General features: G+C 44.4%; 1 protein-coding gene across 1 annotated transcript in view; it reads left to right on the top strand.

The window, feature by feature from the left end:
- The window catches only part of lasp1 (LIM and SH3 protein 1), a 164,061-nt gene that overhangs the window by 24,734 nt on the left and 116,138 nt on the right, over nucleotides 1-23,189 (top strand). The window contains exon 2 of the mRNA XM_080213485.1: nucleotides 18,385-18,479. Coding sequence (XP_080069611.1) covers nucleotides 18,385-18,479 — 95 coding nt within the window. The remainder of the gene's footprint in view (nucleotides 1-18,384; nucleotides 18,480-23,189) is intronic.

Below are 23,189 nucleotides of genomic sequence, written 5' to 3'. Positions count from 1 at the left end.
CATAAAATCGTAGAATCACTACAGGACAGAAGGAAGCCATTCAGCCCATCGAGCCTGCACCTACAACAATCCCACCCAGGCCCTATCCCCATTACCCCACATATTTACCCTGCTAATCCCCCGACACGAAGGGACAATTGAGCATGGCCAATCAATCTAACCTACACATTTTGGACTGTGGGAGGAAACCTGAGCACCTGGAGGAAACCCATGCAGACACAGGGAGATCATGTAAGCTCCACACAGTCACCCAAAACTGGAATTGAACCCGGGTCCCTGGCATTGTAAGGCAGCAGTGCTAACCATTGTGCCACTATGTTGCCCTCATGCCTTCTATGATTCTATGTATTATCTTTTATTTTGGTAACTTTAATCCATCTGTTTTTTGAGAACTCAAAATGTGAAACATTGACATTTGGTCAAACAGATTTTACCTGCATTGCTAACATTGTTAAATAGGCAGGGAATTCGGGGTATTTTCTGAGATAAATACCTGGAACAGCTTTCTGGCTACATCCAGTGTAACGGAAAGAAGTAGGGGAATGTTTCTAGGAATGTACAATTGTCAATATGTACTTTTTAAGATATTAAAACTCTGGGGTTTGTGTATGCTCCCTGTCACGTTCTAAATTCCTAAGTAGGCATTTTCTATGGGCACTGCTATGTAAACTTTATAAATCAGACCATCCCTCTTCCATTAGTGGAGGTTGTGCGTATCTTCCAATAAAACCTTCTTGAGCCAGTCCCACCCTTCCACGCTACCCCCCCTCCCCCTGTTGGGACATAGACAATGTGGATTTTATCTTGTGAGGCAGGCATATCACGATGTCTTTCACAAAATACAAAGAATGTGTGAGAAAATGTGGAACTGGATGGTCGGAGAAAGCCATTAATCTCCCATTGTTTTGAGAGAAGCAGCATTTGGTTTGTTGACATCCCTCAGTGGTTCAGTTGGCCACAACCTTGTAAAATGGAGCCTTGAACAAGTTCAGTTCCTGAAATGTTCCGAAGTTGATCGGGGCAGCAGCAGCCAAGCTATAATTCATCTCAAGTTTAAAAAAAAGCAAACATGCCTGCTCTTGATTGCTTGGCTGTTAGATCCTGGTTAAGTTAGAGTTTAAGCCTCGGTTTTCTTTGTTGCATGATTGGTCATACTTTCAGCTGCCTAGGCCCTAGGGTGGCACAGTGGTTAGCACCACTGCTTCACAGCACCAGGGACCCGGGTTCAATTCTGACCTCGGGTGACTGTCTATGTGAAGTTTGCACATTCTCCCTGTGTCTGCGTGGGTTTCCTCTCACAGTCCAAAGATGTGAGGGTTAGGTTTATTGGCCGTGCTAAATTGCTTTTTAGTGTCAGGGGGATTAGGAGGGTAAATATGCAGGGTTGTGGGGATGGGACCTGGATAGGATTGTTATTAGTGTAGACGCGATGGGCCAAATGGCCTCTTTCTGCACTGTAGACTCCATGATTCTATGCTGAGAAATTCTGTCACTAAATCGTCCCAATGGTTCTTTCTTCTCCTTTAAGATGACCCTTTAAAACCTACCTCCTCAACCAAGCTTTTGACAATCTGCCCTAATCTTATGTGATTTGATGTCAAATTTTGTTTGCCATTGCTCCAGTGAAACACCTTAAGGAAGTTTAATTCTGATATAGATGCAAGTTGTTTTTAGGGTAAATGTCTGAGGGGCACAAACTTATTTTTGGCTTTTGATGGTCTTTATTTCAAATGTCTGTCTACCCTCTGCATTTAGGCTTGCTGATTGAAAGGTGGTCAATTGAAATTAGGAAACACTTGCATGCAAAAGACGAGAGAAGTTTGGAATGGCAGCTGATCTGGATCAATGGTTTATTTTTAGATCCAGGATTGATGGACTTTTGTTGACCAAAGGTGTTAGGGGACAAAGGTAGATATATGGGGCAGGATTTTCTGGCCAAGCTCACCCCAGGAGTGGAAAATCCCCCCTGTGTGGTCCGTGTACTATAATTCCTTTGGTGGGCAGGATGGGAAATCCTGTGCATAGAGTTGCGTCACCGAAAAATTATGTCATCGTATGCTGGAACAGACTTGAGGATTAATAGGCTGCTTCCTGTTCTACAGTGAGGTTCAAGAAGCTGTTATGTGTCTGTAGACTATATTCCAGCAAGATTTCATTTGATTTATTATTATCACATGTACTGGGATACAGTATTGTTTCTTGTGTGCTATATAGACAAAGCATATTATTCTTGGAGTACATAGAGAAGAAGAAAAGAAGAGGGTGCACAATGTAGTCATAGCTAGGGTGCTCACAATCCTTTGTAGTTTATTTCGGTCTTGGTCAAAGCAGGAACCATACTAACAGTTGGCACCTTCAGGAGAAGAGATTTATATGGTTAGCAAACCTGATCCAACTGGCAACCATTACACTAGCCAGCACCTCAACTTTTTACAAGGGCCGAGGATGTGCCTCTGGTAAGCTCACAAAGCTGGTGGTAATCATGGTTTGGCCATCTGTTCCTGTACAACTGAGTATCTGTGAGGTTTTCAGTTACCAACCTCTGTGGTATGCGTGTTCATTGAAATCTCTCCATCTGGTGCTAGGTCCAGAAGCTGTAATTTCTTTTTATATTTTCCTAAGAATTCACATTTAACTTTAAAACTGAATGTAAAGAGCTGCATTGTTTGTAAGATCGGTATTGGTTACGGAGAAAGGGAACCTTAATAGGTCAGAACAAACGTACTTAACAAGTAACCAAAAATTTCAGTTTAAACTGATTAGTCTTCTCGGGTTCAACCAAGATGGCTTAGCAACGGAGAACACTCAGAATGGAAAGGGATATGCAACGGGCACAACTAATGAGCTGATCTCAAATTTACATCGACGCACACAAGGTTATTTAAGAGAAATCAAGAGCTGACGTAAATGAGACCTACAACATTTTTGAATCATTTATTATGCATTTCTCCCACACAATCTTTCTTCTCCAAATTAATTGCTACTTTTACACACTCCCTCTGGCATTATCTAGACAAGTTCTGTTGTTTGAAGCAGTTTGAATGCAATAATTGGAAGTACTGGATAAATAACCTTGTGCGTGTCTTATGTAAATTTGAGATCTGTTCATTGGTTGTGCCTATTGCACGTCCCTTTCCACTCCTGGCATTCTCCGTCCCTCTGACATCTCGGTTGAACTTTAGAAGAAACAAAATGAATCAGTTTAAACTGAAAGGCTTGGTTACTTGTTCAGTACATTTTGTCCTGACCTATTAAGGTTTCCATTCTTAGTAACCAATACCGATCTTACAAACACTGTAGTTATCAATAGTGATGACTTCCTCTTCCTGTTTTAAAAATAAAGGCACTTGCTTCTGAGTCAGAAGGTTGTGGGTTTGAGTCCCACTTTAGGTTTTGAGCACAGAAATTAAGGCTGATATACCCAAAGTAGTATTGAGGAAGGGCTTCACCGTCTGAGGTACTGTCCAGAGTTCTCTGACCTCGCCCATGGCTGGAATTCTCCAGTCCCGCTGCAATGAATGGAGATTGGACTGAGTGCTAAATTCTCTGTTCTCGCTGGCAGCCGTACTGGGCCGTGGGTGACTGGAGAGTCCTGGCCACTGTACTTCAGATGAATGGTACACTAAAGTCTGGAATTCCCTCTCAGACTGGTCTAAAAAATACAGTGGTACAATAGCAAAGAAGACCAGGGGAGAGCCCCAGTGATCTGAACCTCTATTCATCAGTCAACTTCACAAAAGAGAAATTATTTGATTGTCATCACATCATTGTTGTCTTCGAGTTGTCCCTGTGATCCCTGCATGGGACTACACTAGTACTTGAGTATGCTGTGTGATTAGTGAAAGACACAGAAGTCTTTCCTGTAAAAGTCTTCTGCGTTGCTAGACTTACTGTCTTCTTCTTGACTGAAAGAGAAATGGGGTTGCAATTTTTAACTGAAGGATATGCAAACGTACAGCTCAGAATGTGGGCAAAGTGATGCTTTATTTGTTCTAATGGTGTAATGTGTGCCTGGTGCTGTACTTTCAGACTGGTTGACTTCCCTGGTCTGGATGAACAAATCTCAATGAGACGGTTGATGGCAAAGAAAAATTAGTAAAAAGTCTGACAACACCAGGTTTAAGTCCAACCGATTTATTTGATAGTACACTGACTAGCTTTCAGGGTTAGTCCCTTCGTCAGGTGACTGGAGAGTTCTGGCCTCAGACAGAGCATATAAAGCACAGACAGTTTACAGATTACTGATTAGAATGCGAATCTTTACACCTAACCTGCTGTTCAAGTCTTAAAGTGGCCGACAATGTGAGTGGAAGGAGCACTGATCCCAGGTTAAAGAGATGTGTATTGTCTCCAGACAATACGGTAAGTGAGGTTTTGCAAACCCAGGCAAGTCACGGGGGTTACAGATAGTGCGACATGAACCCAAGATCCTTGTTGAGACCGTCCTCATGTGTGTGGAACTTGGCTATCAGCGTCTGCTCAGTGACTCTGCGCTGTCGTGTGTCGTGAAGGCCACCTTGGAGAATGCTTACCCTAAGGTCAGAGGCTGAATGCCTGTGACCACTGAAGTGTTCGCCAACAGGAAGGGAACAGTCTTGCCTGGTGATTGTTGAGCGATGTTCATTCATCCGTTGTCGTAGCGTCTGCATGGTCTCCCCAATGTACCATGCTTTGGGACATCCTTTCTTGCAACGTATCAGGTAGACAACGTTGACCGAGTTACAAGAGTATTTACTGTGTACCTGGTGGATGGTATTCTCACGTGTGATGATGTCATCCGTGTCGATGATCTGGCATGTCTTGCAGAGGTTGCTGTGGCAGGGTTGTGGAGTGTCGTGGTCACTGTTCTCTTGAAGGCTGGGTAGTTTGCTGCGAACAATGGTCTGTTTGAGGTTGCGTGATTGTCTGTAGGCAAGAAGTGGGGGTGTGGGGATGGCCCTGGCGAGGTGTTCGTCTTCATCAACGATAGGTCGAAGACTCCGGAGAAGATGTCGTAGCTTCTCTGCTCCGGGGAAGTACTGGACGACGAAGGGTACTCTGTCCACTGTGTCCCGTGTTTGCCTCTGAGGAGATCGGTACGGTTTTTTGCTGTGGCGCATCGGAACTGTCGATCTATGAGTCGAGTGATCGACAGTTCCGATGCGCCACAGCAAAAAACCGCACCGATCTCCTCAGAGACAAACACGGGACACAGTGGACAGAGTACCCTTCGTCGTCCAGTACTTCCCCGGAGCAGAGAAGCTACGACATCTTCTCCGGAGTCTTCGACCTATCATTGTTGAAGACGAACATCTCGCCAGGGCCATCCCCACACCCCCACTTCTTGCCTACAGACAACCACGCAACCTCAAACAGACTATTGTTCGCAGCAAACTACCCAGTCTTCAGGAGAACAGTGACCACAACACCACACAACCCTGCCACAGCAACCTCTGCAAGACATGCCGGATCATCGACATGGATGACATCATCACACGTGAGAATACCATCCACCAGGTACACGGTAAATACTCTTGTAACTCAGCCAATGTTGTCTACCTGATACGTTGCAAGAAAGGATGTCCCAAAGCATGGTACATTGGGGAGACCATGCAGACGCTATGACAATGGATGAATGAACATCACTCGACAATCACCAGGCAAGACTGTTCCCTTCCTGTTGGCGAACACTTCAGTGGTCACGGGCATTCAGCCTCTGACCTTCGGGTAAGCATTCTCCAAGGCGGCCTTCATGACACATGACAGCGCAGAGTCGCTGAACAGAGACTGATAGCCAAGTTCCACACACATGAGGACGGTCTCAACAAGGATCTTGGGTTCATGTCGCACTATCTGTAACCCCCGTGACTTGCCTGGGTTTGCAAAACCTCACTTACCGTATTGTCTGGAGACAATACACATCTCTTTAACCTGGGATCAGTTCTCCTTCCACTCACATTGTTGGCCACTTTAAGACTTGAACAGCAGGTTAGGTGTAAAGATTCGCATTCTAATTAGTAATCTCTAAACTGTCTGTGCTTTATATGCTCTGTCTGAGGCCAGAACTCTCCATTCACCTGACGAAGGGACTAACCCCGAAAGCTAGTGAGTGTACTATCAAATAAATCGGTTGGACTTAAACCTGGTGTTGTCAGACTTTTTACTGTGTTTACCCCAGTCCAACGCCGGCATATCCACATAAAGAAAAATTAACCATGATTATGTTCTTGCATCTCCCAGCATTCTCTTAACTTGGAAAAGAGCAGGATTGGCATTAGATGAAGACAAGATTATCTTCAGCTATTTTTTGTTAGTTTGTGGTATGTGAGCATAGATAGCTAGGCCAGCCTTTATCCTCCATCATTAGTTGCTCTTACATGTCCAGGCACCATTAATTGTAGCACCCAAGAGTTGCTGGCATTTGTCAGCTATGACATGATTAGACAGGATTGTCCCGAGAATGGGTGGTGTGGGATTGGAAAACTTGGAGAATGAAACGAATGCGACTGGGAGTCAATTTTTCATATCTGTGATCTATTGTGGGAAATTGATTGTTTTGACCTTGCTTGAAACACCCATCACTTGATCACATCGAGCCTTCCTGGCCAGCCAGCCTAAGTGAATCTAGCGTGTTTACTTTTGGGTTATTACTTGCTGCTGAATATCCTCACATCAGTCTCTTAAAAATTCAGCTACCCCATACCCCAATCTGCCCTCTGTCCCCGATCTGCCCTCACCACCACACGCTTTTGGGGAAAATACCTGGTTTCCATTTGGGTCTGATTGCAGTTGATCAGGTAAGCGGGTTAATTTGGGATGAGGGTGAATGGGTCAAACCCATACCCAAAGTTGAATGGGGAGCAACAGTGGGAACCAAATTGGTTCCTGGTTAAATGATGCCTCGATTTAAAGTTTTTGTTTTCAAATACCTCCATAGCCATATCCCTATTCCTGTAATTCCCTCCAGCGTACAAATCTCCCGCAGATATCTGTGTGCATTGGATTGTGGTCTCTTGGACATCTGATCATTTTTTATCGCTGTGCCATTGATGACTGAGCCGTCAACTCTGGAATTGCCTCCCCAGATACCTCCACTTCTCTTCCTTTAAGACGCTCCTTCAAACCTATCTTCCTGATCAAGCTTTTGGTTATCTGTCCTAATATTACCTGGTGTAACTCTGTTCACTTTAATGTTCCTGTGAACTACCTTGGCATGTTTGATTTTATTAAAGGCGCTATATAAATAGAAGGTGTTGTTGACAGAATTTGAAGATTCTTTTTGCTGCAATATTCAAGAAATGAACAACTAACACCTCTTCCAGAGAACTGCAGAATCTCATGAGCTTTTGTTGTTTCCGCTTCAGTTCCCAGAAGACGAAAATACCTTACACTGGTTCCATTTGTCACTGGGGAGTGGTGAACATTGATCGAATGTAGCAATAAATAAGTATTGACCTTTGAATTTCTTTAGGATTTGTACTCTGTGCTTGCTTTGTGTTGGTGAGAGCATTGGACTTTGTGCGATATTGTCTTTCGCTTCATGGTTGACTTTCCCCCAAGCGTCTTGGTCATTTTCTCTCAAAAATACTGACTCTCTACTGCTGGAATCCAAGATGCTTGGCTCTTTGCAGCGTAGAACGATTTATATCTCATTGCGTTTCTGCAGAGATCTGACTTGGAAGTCGTGACTGGGAAACATACAACATTAATCTGCATAGAACAATGTGCAGAATTTACAGCACAGATCCAGGCCGTTTGGCCCCCACAGGACCTTGCTGGTGTTTATGTCCTGCACAAGCTTCATCTCATCCTATTTCATCTCACCCTATCAAAATAATCCATCCTCTACTCCCTCCAGTTTAACTGGTTTCCTGCTAAATGCCCCAACCACGTGGAAGACAAATCTTGCTTCAATTGCTAAATGTAAAGTGGGATGGAGTCTTCAGTTGTGTTGTATTGTTCTTGGCAGACATGTGACACTGTCTTGTATTAACAGTACTCTGTTCACAGGGCTTATACAATACAGTTGGCTCTGTTAGTTGCTTTTGAAGTGTATTGTTGTAGCCAGCTGGGAAATTCTCTGCTTTGCTGCCAACAGTATTCAATTTATCCAGCATATGATGAACTTGGCTGGTGTCCCTCAAGGAAAAGAAAAGAATAAAATTACCATTTTAATACGTTGACTTGGCCTTTGTGTATATTAACACTATTTTTTAATTCAAGATCTGTATTTGAACTCTTGCTTTCTTCCCAGGACCCCTTTTCTCTTGCCAGCTTATTACTGAAGGAATTTATTGCCACTATTACAAACATACAAAATAATCACAGAAGGAGGCCTCTCGGCCCCTTGAGTCTGCTTCGCCCTCCAGTAAGACCATGGCTGATCTGTTTGTGTTGAGTTCCACATTCCCATCTACTCTTGATAACAACGAAAGGTACAGCGCAGGAACAGGCCCTTCAGCCCTCCAAGCCTGTGCCGATCATGATGCCTTTGCTAAACTTTAGAAAACACCTTCTGGCCTTACTGGGTCCGTATCCCTCTATTCCCTCCCTATTCATGTGCCCATCCAGATGCCTCTTAAAAGTTGCTAATGTGGCTGTTTCCACCACCTCCTCTGGCAGCGCATTCCAGGCACCCATCTCTCTCCATAAACCCAATTTAACCATTTAAATAAAGGGGTAGAAATTGGTGAATTGTCAAAAGTTGAGACTCTATCTAGATATTCAGGCCTTTGAAAATGAAATAAAAGTGGTCTCTGAATGCCTGGAGTTCTCCTGCAGTTACAGCCTACGTTCCTCCCTTAACTCATTGCCGGGGGAGGTAGTGGAAACGGATATGATAGTGACTTTTAAGGGGTGTCTTGACAAATACATGAATAGGATGGGAATAGAGGGATATGGTCCGTGGAAGGATAGGAGGTTTTACTTAAGTCAGTCAGCGTGATTGGTGCGGGCATGGGAGGGCCGAATGGCCTGTTCCTGTGCTGTAATTTTCTTTGTTCTTGTCCACAGAAAGAGATTGCTGTTTGTGATGATTAGAGATTTTGTGTGTGCAGATTAGCAGCAAATCGACATCGCTGAAGTGCTGAGGGATGTCCAGCGATACATTTGACCATATATGTGCAAACCTCCTACATGATGAAAGCCTAGATAAGATTTTTTTTTTACACAGCACACTGAACAATGAGCTGCGCACGGGACATTCTCACAGAGTTATAATAAAGTAACTGGTTGTGTCCGTATTTAAATACTTCATGGTCTGCTTTTCCACTCCTGGATCTAACACCATCTACCAATTCATTGAAAAGAATTTCTAAAAGCACACCCACACTTGCATCCCAGTCCTCGGGGGTGTGGTACATCGGGTAGTCTGTGAATACAGCCGCAGAGATGTCAGGGATAACATTGTCTGCGGTGTGAGGTGGAGGAAGGGTGGATCCTGTTCTGCATGTCTTAAGCTAATGAGTACCAGATTTTTCCCTGAAAAACTCTAATTACAGAAAGATGCACCACAGAAGAAACTCATTCAGTTTATCACATTGCCTCCTTGAGAGAGATATCCACTTAGCCCCATTCTCTCACCCTTTCCTTTGCTGTTCTTTGCATCTGGATAGGTACATAATAGGGAGGGAATAGAGAGATACCAGTCGGGGCAGAAAGTTTATTTTTAGCTTAGTTAGGGCATCATGATTGATACGGACTTGAAGGGCCAAATTCCTGTGCTGTACTTGTCTTTGTTCTTCTTTGTCCTTTCCCTGGAACCCTGCTGTTCTGCCCCCACTTCGCCCACCGCCTCTTTCTGGAAAGCTTGATACAATTCTTTTTTTATTGACTTGTGGGATATGGGTGTCACTGGCTATCCAGCATTTATTAACCATCCCTAGTTGCCCTTGGACAGCAGTTGAAAGTCAACCACATTGCTGTGGCTCTGGATTCACATGTAGGCCAGACAAGGTAAGGATGGCAGACTTCCTTCCCTAAAGGGCATTAGTGAACCAGATGGATTTTTCTGGCAATCGACAATGGAAAAATGGTCATCAGTAGATTTTTAATTCCAGATTTTGTTTGATTGAATTTAAATTCCACCAAATGCTGTGGTGGGATTCGAACCCGGGTCCCCAGAACATTAACTGAGATTCTGGATTAATAATCTAGTGATAATATCACTAGGCCTTCATCTCCCCATTTTCTCTTATGAAAATTACTGTTTCAGGCAGTGGGTTCCAGCATTGTACCTTGCTGTGTTTATTTAAAAAATAAGCCTCCTTCTCCAGTGTTTTAGCCGATTATCTTACATTGTACTCACCGGTTACTGATCCTCCTGTCCACTTATAGCTATTTACTCAACAAAAATCCCTTATTATTTTGAACACCTCTAATCCACCTCCTTTTAACCTTCTTTGCCCTAAAAAGATCCCAACTAGTTCAGTCTTTTCACTGACATTGTGCATCTCTGGGTGCTAATGTGACCAGTTTAATTGCTAATTGAAGCTTCTCGAACCCTGCAGTTCATTTTATTCTAACCTCATTTAGTCGAGAAGGTTTCGGTTCCTGGGTCAGCGCATTTCAATCTTTCGTCTCCTGTTGCTTCCTGCTGTAAAGAAAGACCAACATTTATGTAGTGCCTTTCTTGGCCTCAGAGTGCAGCACGGTGGCACAGTGGTTGGAACTGCTGTCTCTCAGTGTCAGGGACCTGGATTCAATTCCAGCCTTGGCTGACTGCCTGTGCGGAGTTTGCACGTTCTCCCTCTAACTGCGTGGGTTTCCTTCGGGTGCTCTGGTTTCCTCCCACACTCCAAAGATGTGCAGGTTAGGTGGATTGGCCATGCCAAATTGTACCCCAGTGTCCCAGGATGTGTAGGTTAGATGGGATTAGTCATAATAAATGTGTGGGTTTATAGGGATAGGATGAGGGAGTGAGGCTGGGTAAGATGCTTGATTGCGTTTTTTGAAGAGGTGACAAGGATAATTGATGAAGAAGGGCTGTGGATATAGTTTATATGGACTTCAGTAAGGTGTTTGACAAGATCCCGCATGGCAGATTGGCACAAAAACTAAAATCACATAGGATTCAGGGTGAGCTGGCTAGATGGACACAGAATCGGCTTGGTCATAGAAGACAGAGAGTAGCGGTGAAAGGGTGTTTTTCAGAATGGAGGTTTGTAGTTAGTGGTGTTCCGCAGGGATCTGTGCCGGGATCTCTGTTGTTTGTAGTATATACAAATGATCTGAAGGAAAATATGGGTGGTCTGGCTGAAGAAATTCCTCCTTATCTCAGTTTTAAAGGAGCGTCTCTTCACTCTGAAGTTGTGCCCTCGAGTTCCCATGTCTCCCACCAGTGGAAACATCCTCTCCACCTCCACTCTATCTAGGCCTCTCCGTATTCTGTAATATTCTTAATAAGCCTCGTGACGGTACTTGTGTATACAAATTATTTTTATTTAACGTTTCCTTTTTATTTGTTACTGTCTGTTGGGTTCACCTCCTTCTGGCTGACCTTGTGCCACCACAGCCCAGAGACCATTGTTGTGGTAATAACAAACTTCACATTTTCGTCACCTCTTTAACGAAAAAACAAATGTTCGTGTTAACTTTCTAAAAGCTTTAGAAAGACAAATACTGGACCAATATGAGTTGTTGAGAGGTCCACATCTGGTTGTGTGATTTGGCGATAGAGTAGCAGAACGGTTATAGCACAGAAAGATGCCATTCAGCCCATCGTGTCTGTTCCAGCTCTCTGCAAGAGCAATTCATTAAGTGCCAGTTCCTTGCCCATTCGCTATTGAACCCATGATTTGATTTTTTTATTGTCACATGTACTAACATACAATGAAAAGTATTGTTTCCTGCATGCTATACAGATAAAGCATACCATTCATAGAGAAGGCAATGAGAGAGTGTAAAATGAAGTTTTAGAAGCATAGAACGAGAGTAAAAGATAGAATTGGAAGGTATGCTGGGCACAGCTTACAAGAAGTCGCTTTGCTCTGGCGCCATCTTGGAATCTATGCATTTGTCTGAAGTCTGGATCACAGTCTCTGAGTCTTTGCAGTCTTAGTTCTTAATGGTCTAATTGTGTTTGGCTTTGCATTTCATTTAAGCTGGATCCACATTTGTACCATGCTTGTGTACACTCATTTTATGCTCACCATAGAATTCCTACAGTGCAGAAGGAGGCCATTCGGCCCATCGAGCCTGCACCGACAATAATCCCACCCAAGCTCGAGCCCCATTTGGAGGAGGGGGAGGGCCTGCAGACTCCACACAGAGAGTCACCCGAGGCCGGATTTGAACCTGGGTCTCTGGTGCTGTGAGGCAGCAGTGTTAACCACTGTGCCACGGTGCTGGCATCCTGGCAGTGGAGAATGAAAAGCTTTCCTGTTTTGGACATCCAAGTCAAAGTTGAACACTCTTGGGGTTGAAAATGCGCAGTGTGCCATGCCTCAGCCATACGTGCCCTGACCCCTGAAGAAAATGCCTGCTGCACCCAGGGCGGTACCTTCCTTTCCCCTTGCCAGATGTCCTGAGGCTGTTCTAGCTCAAACTCGAGGCAGTTTGCGCTGAGCAGAAATGGGATTTGTGTCATGCAGTGCATTGCTTTAAATGAGAGACGCACCATGCCATCTTGCGTGTAATTTGAAAGGTTAATGGGATGGGGCAGATTACAGCAGCTTGGCTGTTATCTTGTAGGAAATAGATTATGAACTCTGGCAAAGATCTGAGTGTAGTCCTTTGGGAATGGGAATTCTTTACTGCATGCTACTTGGAACTTGTCCAGGAAAAAAGGTTTCATTGTAAAACTATCTGAATGTTTTACAAACTGTGCCTGGTGGAAGCTTGGTTAACCTTGCAGTGTTCAGCACCCAATCCCCCCCCACCCCCCACCCTTTCCTGCTCCTCAGTAACCCTGCCTGCTCCATTCATTATTGCTTACGTAGCTCCCGCCCCCCCCCAATCCCTCCGATAGTCAAACATTCTTTGCAATGTTTTGCCACTGAACCATTTTCTTCCGATTGCTGCTTCTGACCTCCCATCTTGTTGAGCTGTCAGATGTAGGGAATTTGAGATCTCTGGGGCCCATTGCTTATTGTACGAGGCAGGAGCCCCCTGGAAATCCCACCTTGGTTCACTCTGAAGACTTGGCAGTCTTGAAGGTTTCTGATGTGTGTGAGGTGATTCGAAAGCCCTTTGCAGTTTTTTTGTAAGAGGCTGGTGGCAAGGTTGATCGACACGACTCTGCAAGGTCCCTCGGTAAGGAGGGCTGATAGGCGGGGTCAAAGGTCAAACTCCTCCAATTTCTGACCATCCGGATGATGGCAAGGCTACAAAGGAACACGGGATCTGAAATATCACAGGAGCAGGGTTTTCTCTCCAGATTCTCTGGCGTGCTGTTCTCACAAATTCTGCCGTCACTCTGGTGGGATGGGACCTGATAGAGCTTCGGAGGCTGAGGCACCATCTTTAAAGGTTGTCCCCATCTGTGTCTGAAATTATCCCCATCCCCGCCATGGATATGCGCCCCCCATCCCCCCATCCCCACCCAAACAAGCATTGGGGTGACCCACCCGCACAGGCAGGCATCAGAGTGCACACACACACACACACACACACACACACACACTGGAGTGTCCCCCACACAGGCACTGCCTCCCCCACTCCCACCCCCCTACCCACACTCACAGGAGAACCACTCCCCCCAAATGAGGCTCCCCAGAGCTTGGCATTGTCCCTGCTGACGTGTCTCTCTCCTCCCTGGGTTCTTTACTTATCTTTTGTAATAGAAACTCTTTTCATCCTTTATCGTTCACAAAACAAATCAGCTGAATAATAGTTCAGTGATGTAAGGTCAAATATATTCAAATCAGCCTACCTTTTCAAAACTTGCAGAGAGGCAGGAAGTGGTACGTGCAAGTTTACAGCATCTTGTTCATGGAGTGGGCAATGTCATTGTTTCCGGCTGCCCCGAGTGATGCCATCCCAGAATTAGATACTGGACCAGGAAGACAAAGTCCTGACCATACGGGACAGTGGCAATCTGGGAAAGGCAAGCTGAAATTTGTAACTGTCATTGTTGTCTATGAAACAGGATTCCTGCCCTGAGGTTATTGAGTACTCCTTCATGCAGTTCATAGAACCACTACAGTGCAGAAGGAGGCCATTCAGCCCATCGAGTCTGCACCAACCACAATTCCACCCAGGCCCTATTCGTGTAATCCCACATATTTACCCTGCTAATGCCCCTGACACTAGGGCCAATTTAGTGTAGCCATTTCGCCTAACCTGCACATCTTTGCACTGTAGGAGGAAACCGGAGCAACCGGAGGAAACCCACGCAGACACGGGGAGAATGTGCAAACTCCACACAAGCAGTGACCCGAGGCTAGAATTGAACCTGGGCCCCTGGCAGCGTGAGGCAGCAGTGCTAATGACTGTGCCACTGTGTTGCCCCAGTTAGTTTACAAATGAGCACAAAATGATTTTATAAATTTTTTTAAAGAATTTGAAGGTAAATCTAGATGCATGCATTTTCTCTTGAACACAAAGGGTTTGTGATCCTTCAATGTGGCGTGAAATGCCCATTCTGCATCCCACTATAACCCTGTTCCTTTTTGCCTAAAGAAAAGTGTGCGAATGAGGTTAATACTAACGCTACATTTTCAGAATTGCTCCTGTGAAATGCTTTCAGATGTTAAATCTATTCAAGGTTGCTACTTAAAAGGAAAGGTGATCACCTGATGATCATCGAGTGACCACTGGATGAAGGGGCAATGTTCTGAAAGCTTGTGCAGCTAAATAAACCTGTTGGATTTTAACCTGGTGTAGTGAGACTTCTTGCTAAAGGAGAGGTGTTGTTGCATGATATATTGACAGGTTAGATATTTTTGGATCGGAAGAGCCTCAGGGTGGAGCCTAAATGCTGGCAAGGTTTAGATGACTTAAATAGTTTGTTCCTGTCTGTAACCGCGCTGCTGAGACCCTGGTGTAGTAGTTGCCTCTGGACAGGATAGCATGGTGTCAAGTGTAGATGTTCTGTGGCATGTGTAGGTTTCTGAGCAAGCAGCTCTCTGGCACTTGCCCTCCGCTGCCGCAGTGCCTTGTCTGTCTAGGTTTTCTGCACCTTCTCTAGCTGCAGGCACTGCTGAAAATGGAGGTTGCAGTTCTAATTTTGTATAAACCACTGCTGGCTTTGGCGAGGAAATGGCCTTTGTTGCACAGCGAGAGGTTTATACTTCGCTTGAGGTGTTAACGGAAACGGTGCATGTTGAGGATCTGAAGAAAGAGGCAGGGCTTCTATCTGTGTGATCAGTCCTTCATCAGATTAGAGAGTGATGCAGCACACACAAAAGCCATTTGATCCACTGTGACTTTTTTTTGAGAAATGGCAATTGAATTAGTCCTATTTCCCTGCTCTTTCCCCAAAGCCCTGCAATTATTTTCTCTTAAATATCTAATTTTGATTTGAAAGCTGCTATTCAATTTGCTTCCATCTTACTTCCAGGCCATCATTTATGGGGAGACAATGGTGCAGTGGTACTGTCGCTGAATCTAGGAACCTCAGGGTAATGCTCTGGAGCCCTGGGTTCGAATCCCACCACAGCAGATGGTGGAAGTTGAGGTCAATAAAAATCTGAAATAAAAAGTCTAATGAAGACCATGAAGCCATTGCGGATTGTTGTAAAAACCAATCTGGTTCACTAATGTCCTTCAGGGAAGGAGATCTGCCATCCTTACCTGGTCTGGACTATATGTGACTCCAGATCCACAGCAATGTAGTTGACTCTTAATGTCCTCAGGGACGATCAATAAATGCTGGCCCAGCCAACGATGCCCACATCCCTTGAATGAATGAATTTTAAAAAATCGTAACTTGCTTTAAAAAAAGGTCTTCTCATTGACACCTCTTGTTTACTTTAAGTCCTTGGATTATCAACTTTATGGTCAGCACTGCTGCCTCTCAGCGCCAAGGACCTGGGTTTAATTCCCAGCTTGCGTTTCTATCTCTGCAGAGTCTGCACATTCTCCTTGTGTCTGTGTGGGTTTCCTCCGGGTGCTGTGGTTTCCTCCCACAGTCCAAAAGACGAGCTGGTTAGGTGTAAAAGTGTAAATTCTCCATCAGTGTACCCGAACAGGTGCCGGATTGTGGTGACTAGGGGATTTTCACAGTAACTTCATTGCGATGTTAATGTAAGAATACTTGTGACACTAATATATAAACCTAAAACTCCTGCCATTGAAATCGATTTCTCCTCCGGTCCTTAATAAAAATACTCTTCACAATCCCATACATCACTATTAAATCTCTTCTCCTTTTGTGCTCTTAAGCCTAAGGAGAATAACACCACATCTGAAAAATAAGCAAACCTCCCTAGTTTGGTTAAGGCAATGGAGAGTGTGTGCGATTGGGGGTGGGGTTGGTGGGGGAGAGCACAACGAAGATAGAGATCAAGATTCCTAATTTATTTGGCTCCTTGTTCCCTGGCCTTCATTTTGTTCGGAACACCTGCCAGGCGCCACTGGACCTGCGGAGTATAATCAGTATTTGCAATTCTTTTTGAAGCAACCCTATAATTTAGGGAATATGTGGAGATTTGATGTCCCTTGACCATGCTCAGTTGGGTAGTGTGAGGCAGGGTGTGTTATAATTGGTTTCCACACACCTGGGATTAGGAAGTTGGAGTGACCCTTGAGAAAAGTAACATGTTATAGAATCATACAATGCAGAAGGAGGCCATTTGGCCCATTGAGTCTGCACCAACCACAATCCCACCCAGGCCCTATCCCCATAACCCCGTACATTTACCTTAGCTAGTCCCCCTGACACTAAGGGGCAATTTAGCACGGCCAATCCACCTAATCCGTACATCTTTGGACTGTGGTAGGAAACCGGAGCACCCGGAGGAAACCCATGCAGACACGGGGAGAATGTGCAAACTCCACACAGACAGTGACCCAAGCCGGGAATCGAACCCGGTCCCTGGCGCTGTGAGGCAGCAGTGCTAGCCACTGTGCCACCATGCCACCGCGTACCAAACAAGGAGAGGACAGAAATGGCGCTTGATATTGTCCATCCTCTAGGATTGACTTAGAATCAATGATGAATCTCATCCTTGCTGGCCCAAGAAATCTGGGAATCTAATTATAGGAACTTGCAAAAATAATGCTTTATTTAAAAATTATTAATGAAAATATTGAAGTTGAGATGGGGGTTAAAAATTTATTTGGTTGATTGTTGACAGTCATGAGTCACTTTCCAATTGACTGGGGAATTTGGGGCTTTGTGAGGCTGGAAAAGGCAGTTCAGTGCCTGGAATGGGGGGAGGACAGGTAAAAATGGGAGATTATATGCTGAAAGTCTCAGGAATAGCTCCAACCAGAGATTACAATCCCAGAATAACCTGTCGTCATTCAACACTGGGGCTCAGATGAGGAATTGGGAGTTGGAGACTGGATCATACTGGAGAGGGAAAAATCAAAGCTTTTTGGAACAGTTGGGAGATGAGGAAAATAAGTGAGAAGATTGAACAGCTCAGGGTCTGTGCCAGCTGAGACTTGGGAACTACGAGGTGACTGCACAGCCATGTCCAGGACGATTTTACACAAAAACACAAGAGTTACAAATGGGCATTTCAACCCAACGTTCCCGACAAGCAAATGGATTTAATCCTATCAATCCACCCTCTTCCAGTATTCCTTCAACCCCTTTTCCTCAACTTATCCAATTTAACCTTGAATGTTAACACGGTTGCAGCTTTATCCATTCACATTTTGAAATGAATTCCACAGTCTCACAACTGAGTGATTTTCTCTTGCTGCCCACCTTTGTATTTAACTTTGTATCCGTGCACCCTCTCCATTCCAGAACCCCGAGTAATAGGAAATGGTTCTATCTCTACCTACCCTATTGTATCCTTTCATCATCATTTTCAATCCTTTTATCATTATCATCTCACCAATTTTTATTAATGTTAAACATAAAGTTTATTTATTAGAGTCACAAGTAATGCTCACATTAACACTGCAATGAAGTTACTGTGAAATTCCTTTGATTGCCACAGTCCAGTGCCTGTTCAGGTCAATGCACCCTAACCAGAATGTGGGAGGAAACCGGAGCACTTAGGGGAAACCCACGCAGACATGGGGAGAATGTGCAAGCTCCACACAGACAGTAACTCAAGCTGGGAAACAAACCTGGGTCCCTGGCACTGTGAAGCAGCAGTGCTAACCACTGTGCCACCGTGCATTAATGGCAATCCCAGATTCCACGTTGCAAAATTCTCCTGATTTGTTTGATCAGTGTCAAATTATTTACATTTCCTTGACATGGGGGGATGGATATGAGTGCCAAACATTGTTTTCCTGCAAATATAATTAACGTGATGCTTCTATTATCTGTTCTTATTGCAGTTTTGGCATAAAGCATGTTTCCAGTGTGAGGTTTGCAAGATGACTTTAAACATGAAGAATTACAAAGGTTATGATAAGAAACCTTACTGCAATGCGTAAGTATTGAATTCTTCTACATTTTCTAATGCTGCAGCTTAACTATCCAGTGAATTACTTGATAACTCAGTGAGTTACTTTGAGGTGATTAATGGTATTATCAGTAGACTATTAACCCAGAAGCTCAGCGCATGTTCTGGGGAGCTGGGTTCGAATCTCGCCATGGCAGATGGTGAAATTTGAATTCCATAAAAACTACCTGGAATTAAGAATCCACTGATGACCCTGAAACCCATTTGTTGGCTGTCGGAAAAACCCATCTGGTTCACTAAATCCTTTAGGAAGGAAATCTGCCATCCTTACCAACCACAGCAATGTGGTTGACTCTCAACTGCCCTCTGAACCAGGACAACCAGGGATGGACAATAAATGCTCCCCAGCCAGCAATGCCCATGTCCCATGAATGAATAAAAACAAATAACGGTTGGTGATCTGGTATAATCCATCTATTGCTAAAATCCAAATGACAGGACAGATCTTACCAAGAGTGTTGTTTCCAGTGACAAAACTAGCATGTTTCTCAGTCCGATTTCTCTCCAGATCTTATGACACCGTGCCAGAAAAAAGTCAAGGAGCATGTTTCATGCCATCATACGGGAGGGGGGCTTAAACACGCTGGCAAAACCTGGCTGCACAGAGATTGGGGAAGTGAACAAATTTATTATTTTTTAAAATTGATTTAATTGTCTGTCTCATGTGCCATCTTTAAAGGGTGTCCCGATTGTAACCCCTGTAGTGCCAGGGGGCATTGCCAGGCCACTGCCTGGCCAGGTCTCTCGCCCCCGGGAGCTATACATACCTTTGTGGCCCCCCTCCCCCAACAAAGGGAGACCACCCCATGCCAGGTTCATGTCTAGGTGAACCTGTTGTAAACACCTTGGCACAATGTCAATATACAGTGGGAGTCAATATCTGGCAACGGGGAGGGTTAATAATATTTAAATACATTCAAATCAGTGCAAAGCAAATGCACGCTCCAGTGAGGGGCAGCGAAAATCCAAAAGCGCGTTCTTGCCAGCAAAAACTGCGACTTCTGGACCTTGAGGCCCCTTCACCATTTGCACTGATGCTGGTCTAAGATTGCCCCCCCATCCTCCATAGCTCTTAAAGTGATACAAATGCTAGGGAGTGGCAGGATCTGTGAAAACTGCCACACCTTTGACATGGTACTGTTAGTTTGGCTCAGCTGGTAGCACTTCCTTCTGCAAGTGGAGTTTGCACATTCTCCCCATGTCTGCGTGGGTTTCCTCCAGGTGCTCAGGTTTCCTCCCACAGTCCAAAGGTGTGCACGTTAGGTGGATTGGCCGTGGTAAATTGCTCCTTAGTGTCAGGTGGAATTAGCAGAGTAAACATGCGGGGTTACGGGTTAGGGTCCTGTTGTAAGTGCAGGCTCGATGGGCTGAATGGCTTTCTTCCACATTATGTGATTGATAATCCTTCCTGGGTATATCTTTTTCCCCACGACAATAAATTTTCTGGAGAGGAATTGTTTATTTGCTTGTGAAATCGCCCACTGGACTGAGTTGTTGTAAAATCAGCCCTTGTCCGAGAGAAATCCATCACTTTCTGCTAACGTAATTAATTTGGTGTGTGCGTGGTGTGGCGGCAGAGCAGGGATGGATATGAATGTTCCCTCTGCTCGAATGCTGGACTGAATTCAGAAACAGTGCTGAAAGAAAGTGCGTCTAATTGTTTGCCTTTTTGCATACGCTGATCCAACAAACATGTCATGTGGCACTTGCCCAGCACAGAATCTGTTGAGAGCACAGAGTTGTTTATCCTTTTTGCTAAGAGAAGAACTTGTGCTTGTGCTATTTGGTTTCCAAGCCTTTTACTTTGCGTTCCACTCAGCACTTTCTTGTGTGTGTCTTTGTGAAGGGATTTCGTTTTCTCCTTTTGATTTTCTTTCCTTTTGGTGTTTCACAGTGACAAAGGTGCATTCTCTTTAACACCTGGTGTTTTTAACCTGTCTGTTCACATTCCACAGTTTTTTTTTAAACAGCACGGTTGTGGATATCTGGAATCCTCTAGCTGATTGGGTAGAGGAAACGGATTCTTTCCAATGGGAATTAGATAAATAATTGAAGACAGAATGACTTACAAGGCCCCACTAGGAAAGGGCGGGCAAGTAGGGTTAATTGGATGGCTGTACTGAAGTTGGAATGATAGGCCGAATGGTTCTGTCTTGGTCTTCTGTATCTCTACAAGCTAAATGCCAATGGTTTTGTTGCAAGAAACACTTGATCTTTTAACTGTGACTAGGTTTGTCAAACACTGAGATATCTCTTCCAATCATCCTACCTAGTCAAGAGCCCTTTTGAATCCTTCTCCACTATTTTTATATCTAAATCAACATTTTTCTCCTCGGTTCTGGCCGTGTCCTGGAGGTTGATTCATCTTTTCTTTCTTGAGAGCTCTTGGATAAGCCTGAAGCCTGTGACAGAATCTGGAGATCGAGCCTGTCAGTAACTACTTCATTGTTGGATAATGTGGTATCATGGAATCGTATTGCGCAGTTTTGATCCAGAAGGAACTGTTCCAGTGTAGACAATAAAAATATAACAAAGCTCGCTCCAACTTATAAATCAAAGAAAAGGTTTAATAAAGAAACTTCATAATCCAAACCTGAGGTCTCATCCTGAGCCATTCCAAGTAACCTCAATTCCCAACAGGTTCATATTTATACCGAGTCAGCTGATCATCACATCATTCTGTCATTGGTTACATGGTTTATTGGGTCAGCTGACCCTTACAGCTTGCTACCATTGATCACATTACAACAGATCCAATGTTATCACTGGCATCGTTATAACGCACAGAAGAAGGCTATTGAGCTCATCGTTGCCAATGCCAGTTTCTTTAGAAGAGGGCTTGCCACCCTACACTTTCCGCGTAGCCTCTTTTGTGTCAAGTATATAAACCAATTTGCTTTTAAAAGTTACTATTAAATTCTCTTCGGAGCCCTTTTCATGTCGTGCATTCCAGACAATAACCCCTGTCGTTGCCAACCTGTCGGAACTATATCCCGTTATTTACTCTTATCAAAGCCCTCATTGCCAGTGTCATTTTAATATATTTCTTTAAACATAGCAAAATGGAACTTGAGGAGTTCTCAATTTCTGTCCTTCAGCCGAGATGTTAAGCTGAAGTCTGATCCGCTGAACATCGAAGCTGTGATGGGAACAGAGGAGTGTTGCTTTACTGGAAGATGATGGACGGTGGCTGCCTCCATTTCACCTTCCTTGTGATTTATTTTGCCTCTCACCCAGCTCCCCACCCCCCCCCCCCCCACCCCCCCACATCCCCAACCACAGCACGTCTGATATTCAATTTGTATTCCAATGCCTCCTGCTTCTGGTGTTCAACCTTGAATAAATGTCAGTCACACGGGAGGCCAAGGCGAGGGGATGTCTGCACAAACTGAGTTAATGGAAAGGTTTCCGGGGAATTCCTTTCAAAACTAAAATCACAAAACAATTCTCCTTCTTGTTTCCCCCCCACAATACAAATAGGGTAAGATCCCCTTACTAGGGAACATCACTTGGGTAAATAGCACATCCAACTTATTTTACAACAGCTTTAATTCTCTACATGAACAATTATTAGATGTGATGTCTGTGTATCTAGGGTTGCCGATCCTTCAAGATTAACTCGCAGCCTCCAGGAATTAAACATTAATCTCTTGCATGTTGCTGTTGCAATTCCAGAGAAAATTGTACAAGGACGTTAAAGGTCTGTATTTCTTTCCTTTGAGCACTTTTATCTCGTGGTTGTGAAATAATTAGAGTGGGTGGCAAGTAAAGGGCTGTTTGACTGGGTAGGGCGCTACAGTCGTTGAGCCATTAGAATCATAGAATCCCCACAGTGCAGAAGGAGGCCATCGAGTCTGCACTGACCACAATCCCACCCAGGCCTGATTCCCACAACGCCACATTGAGTCATAGCGGTTTACAGCATGGAAACAAGCCCTTGGCTCAATTTATCCATGCCGCCCTTTTTTTTCAACCCCTAAGCTAATCCCAATTGCCCGCATTTGGCCCATGTCCCGCTATACCCATCTTACCCGTGTAACTGTCTAAGTGCTTTTTAAAAGATAAAATTGTACCCGCCTAATTACACATGTTTATCCTGCTAGTCCCCCTGACACTAAGGGTCAATTTAGCATTACCAAGCAACCTAACCCACACATCTTTGGACTGTGGGAGGAAATCGGAGCACCTGGAGGAAAACTCACAGAGACACGGGGAGAATGTGCAAACTCCGCACAGACAATGAGTGATCTGAGGCCAGAATTGAACCTGGGTCCCTGGCATTGTGAGGCAATAGTGCTAATCACTGTGTCAATTTGCATCACTGCATTTACAGTATAGAAGGAGGCCATTCACCCAATCAAATCCTGCAGGCTCTCTGTAAAAGAATCTGGTCATTGCTATTCCCCTGCTCTATCTCAATGCAATTTCACCATCCTCCAATCCCTTTCCAACTCCCTTTTTGAAATCATTGTCTCTGGTTCCATCACCCTTGGAGGTGGTGAGTTCGGGTCATTATCAGTCACTATTTTCTAAAAAAAACTTCCCTCCACTTCACCACTTGTCCAATACCTTTAAACCTGTGTAATAAAATAAATCAAAATAGGAAATGCTGGAAGTAATCAGCAGGTCAGGCAGCATCTGCTGGGGGAGAAACAGAGTTAACGTTCTGATGAGAGG

This window comes from Carcharhinus amblyrhynchos, chromosome 27 (assembly GCF_965287045.1).
Source record: "Carcharhinus amblyrhynchos chromosome 27, sCarAmb.v2.hapA, whole genome shotgun sequence".
NCBI classification, from domain to species: domain Eukaryota; kingdom Metazoa; phylum Chordata; class Chondrichthyes; order Carcharhiniformes; family Carcharhinidae; genus Carcharhinus; species Carcharhinus amblyrhynchos.
This window is presented reverse-complemented; position numbering and strand designations above follow the sequence as displayed.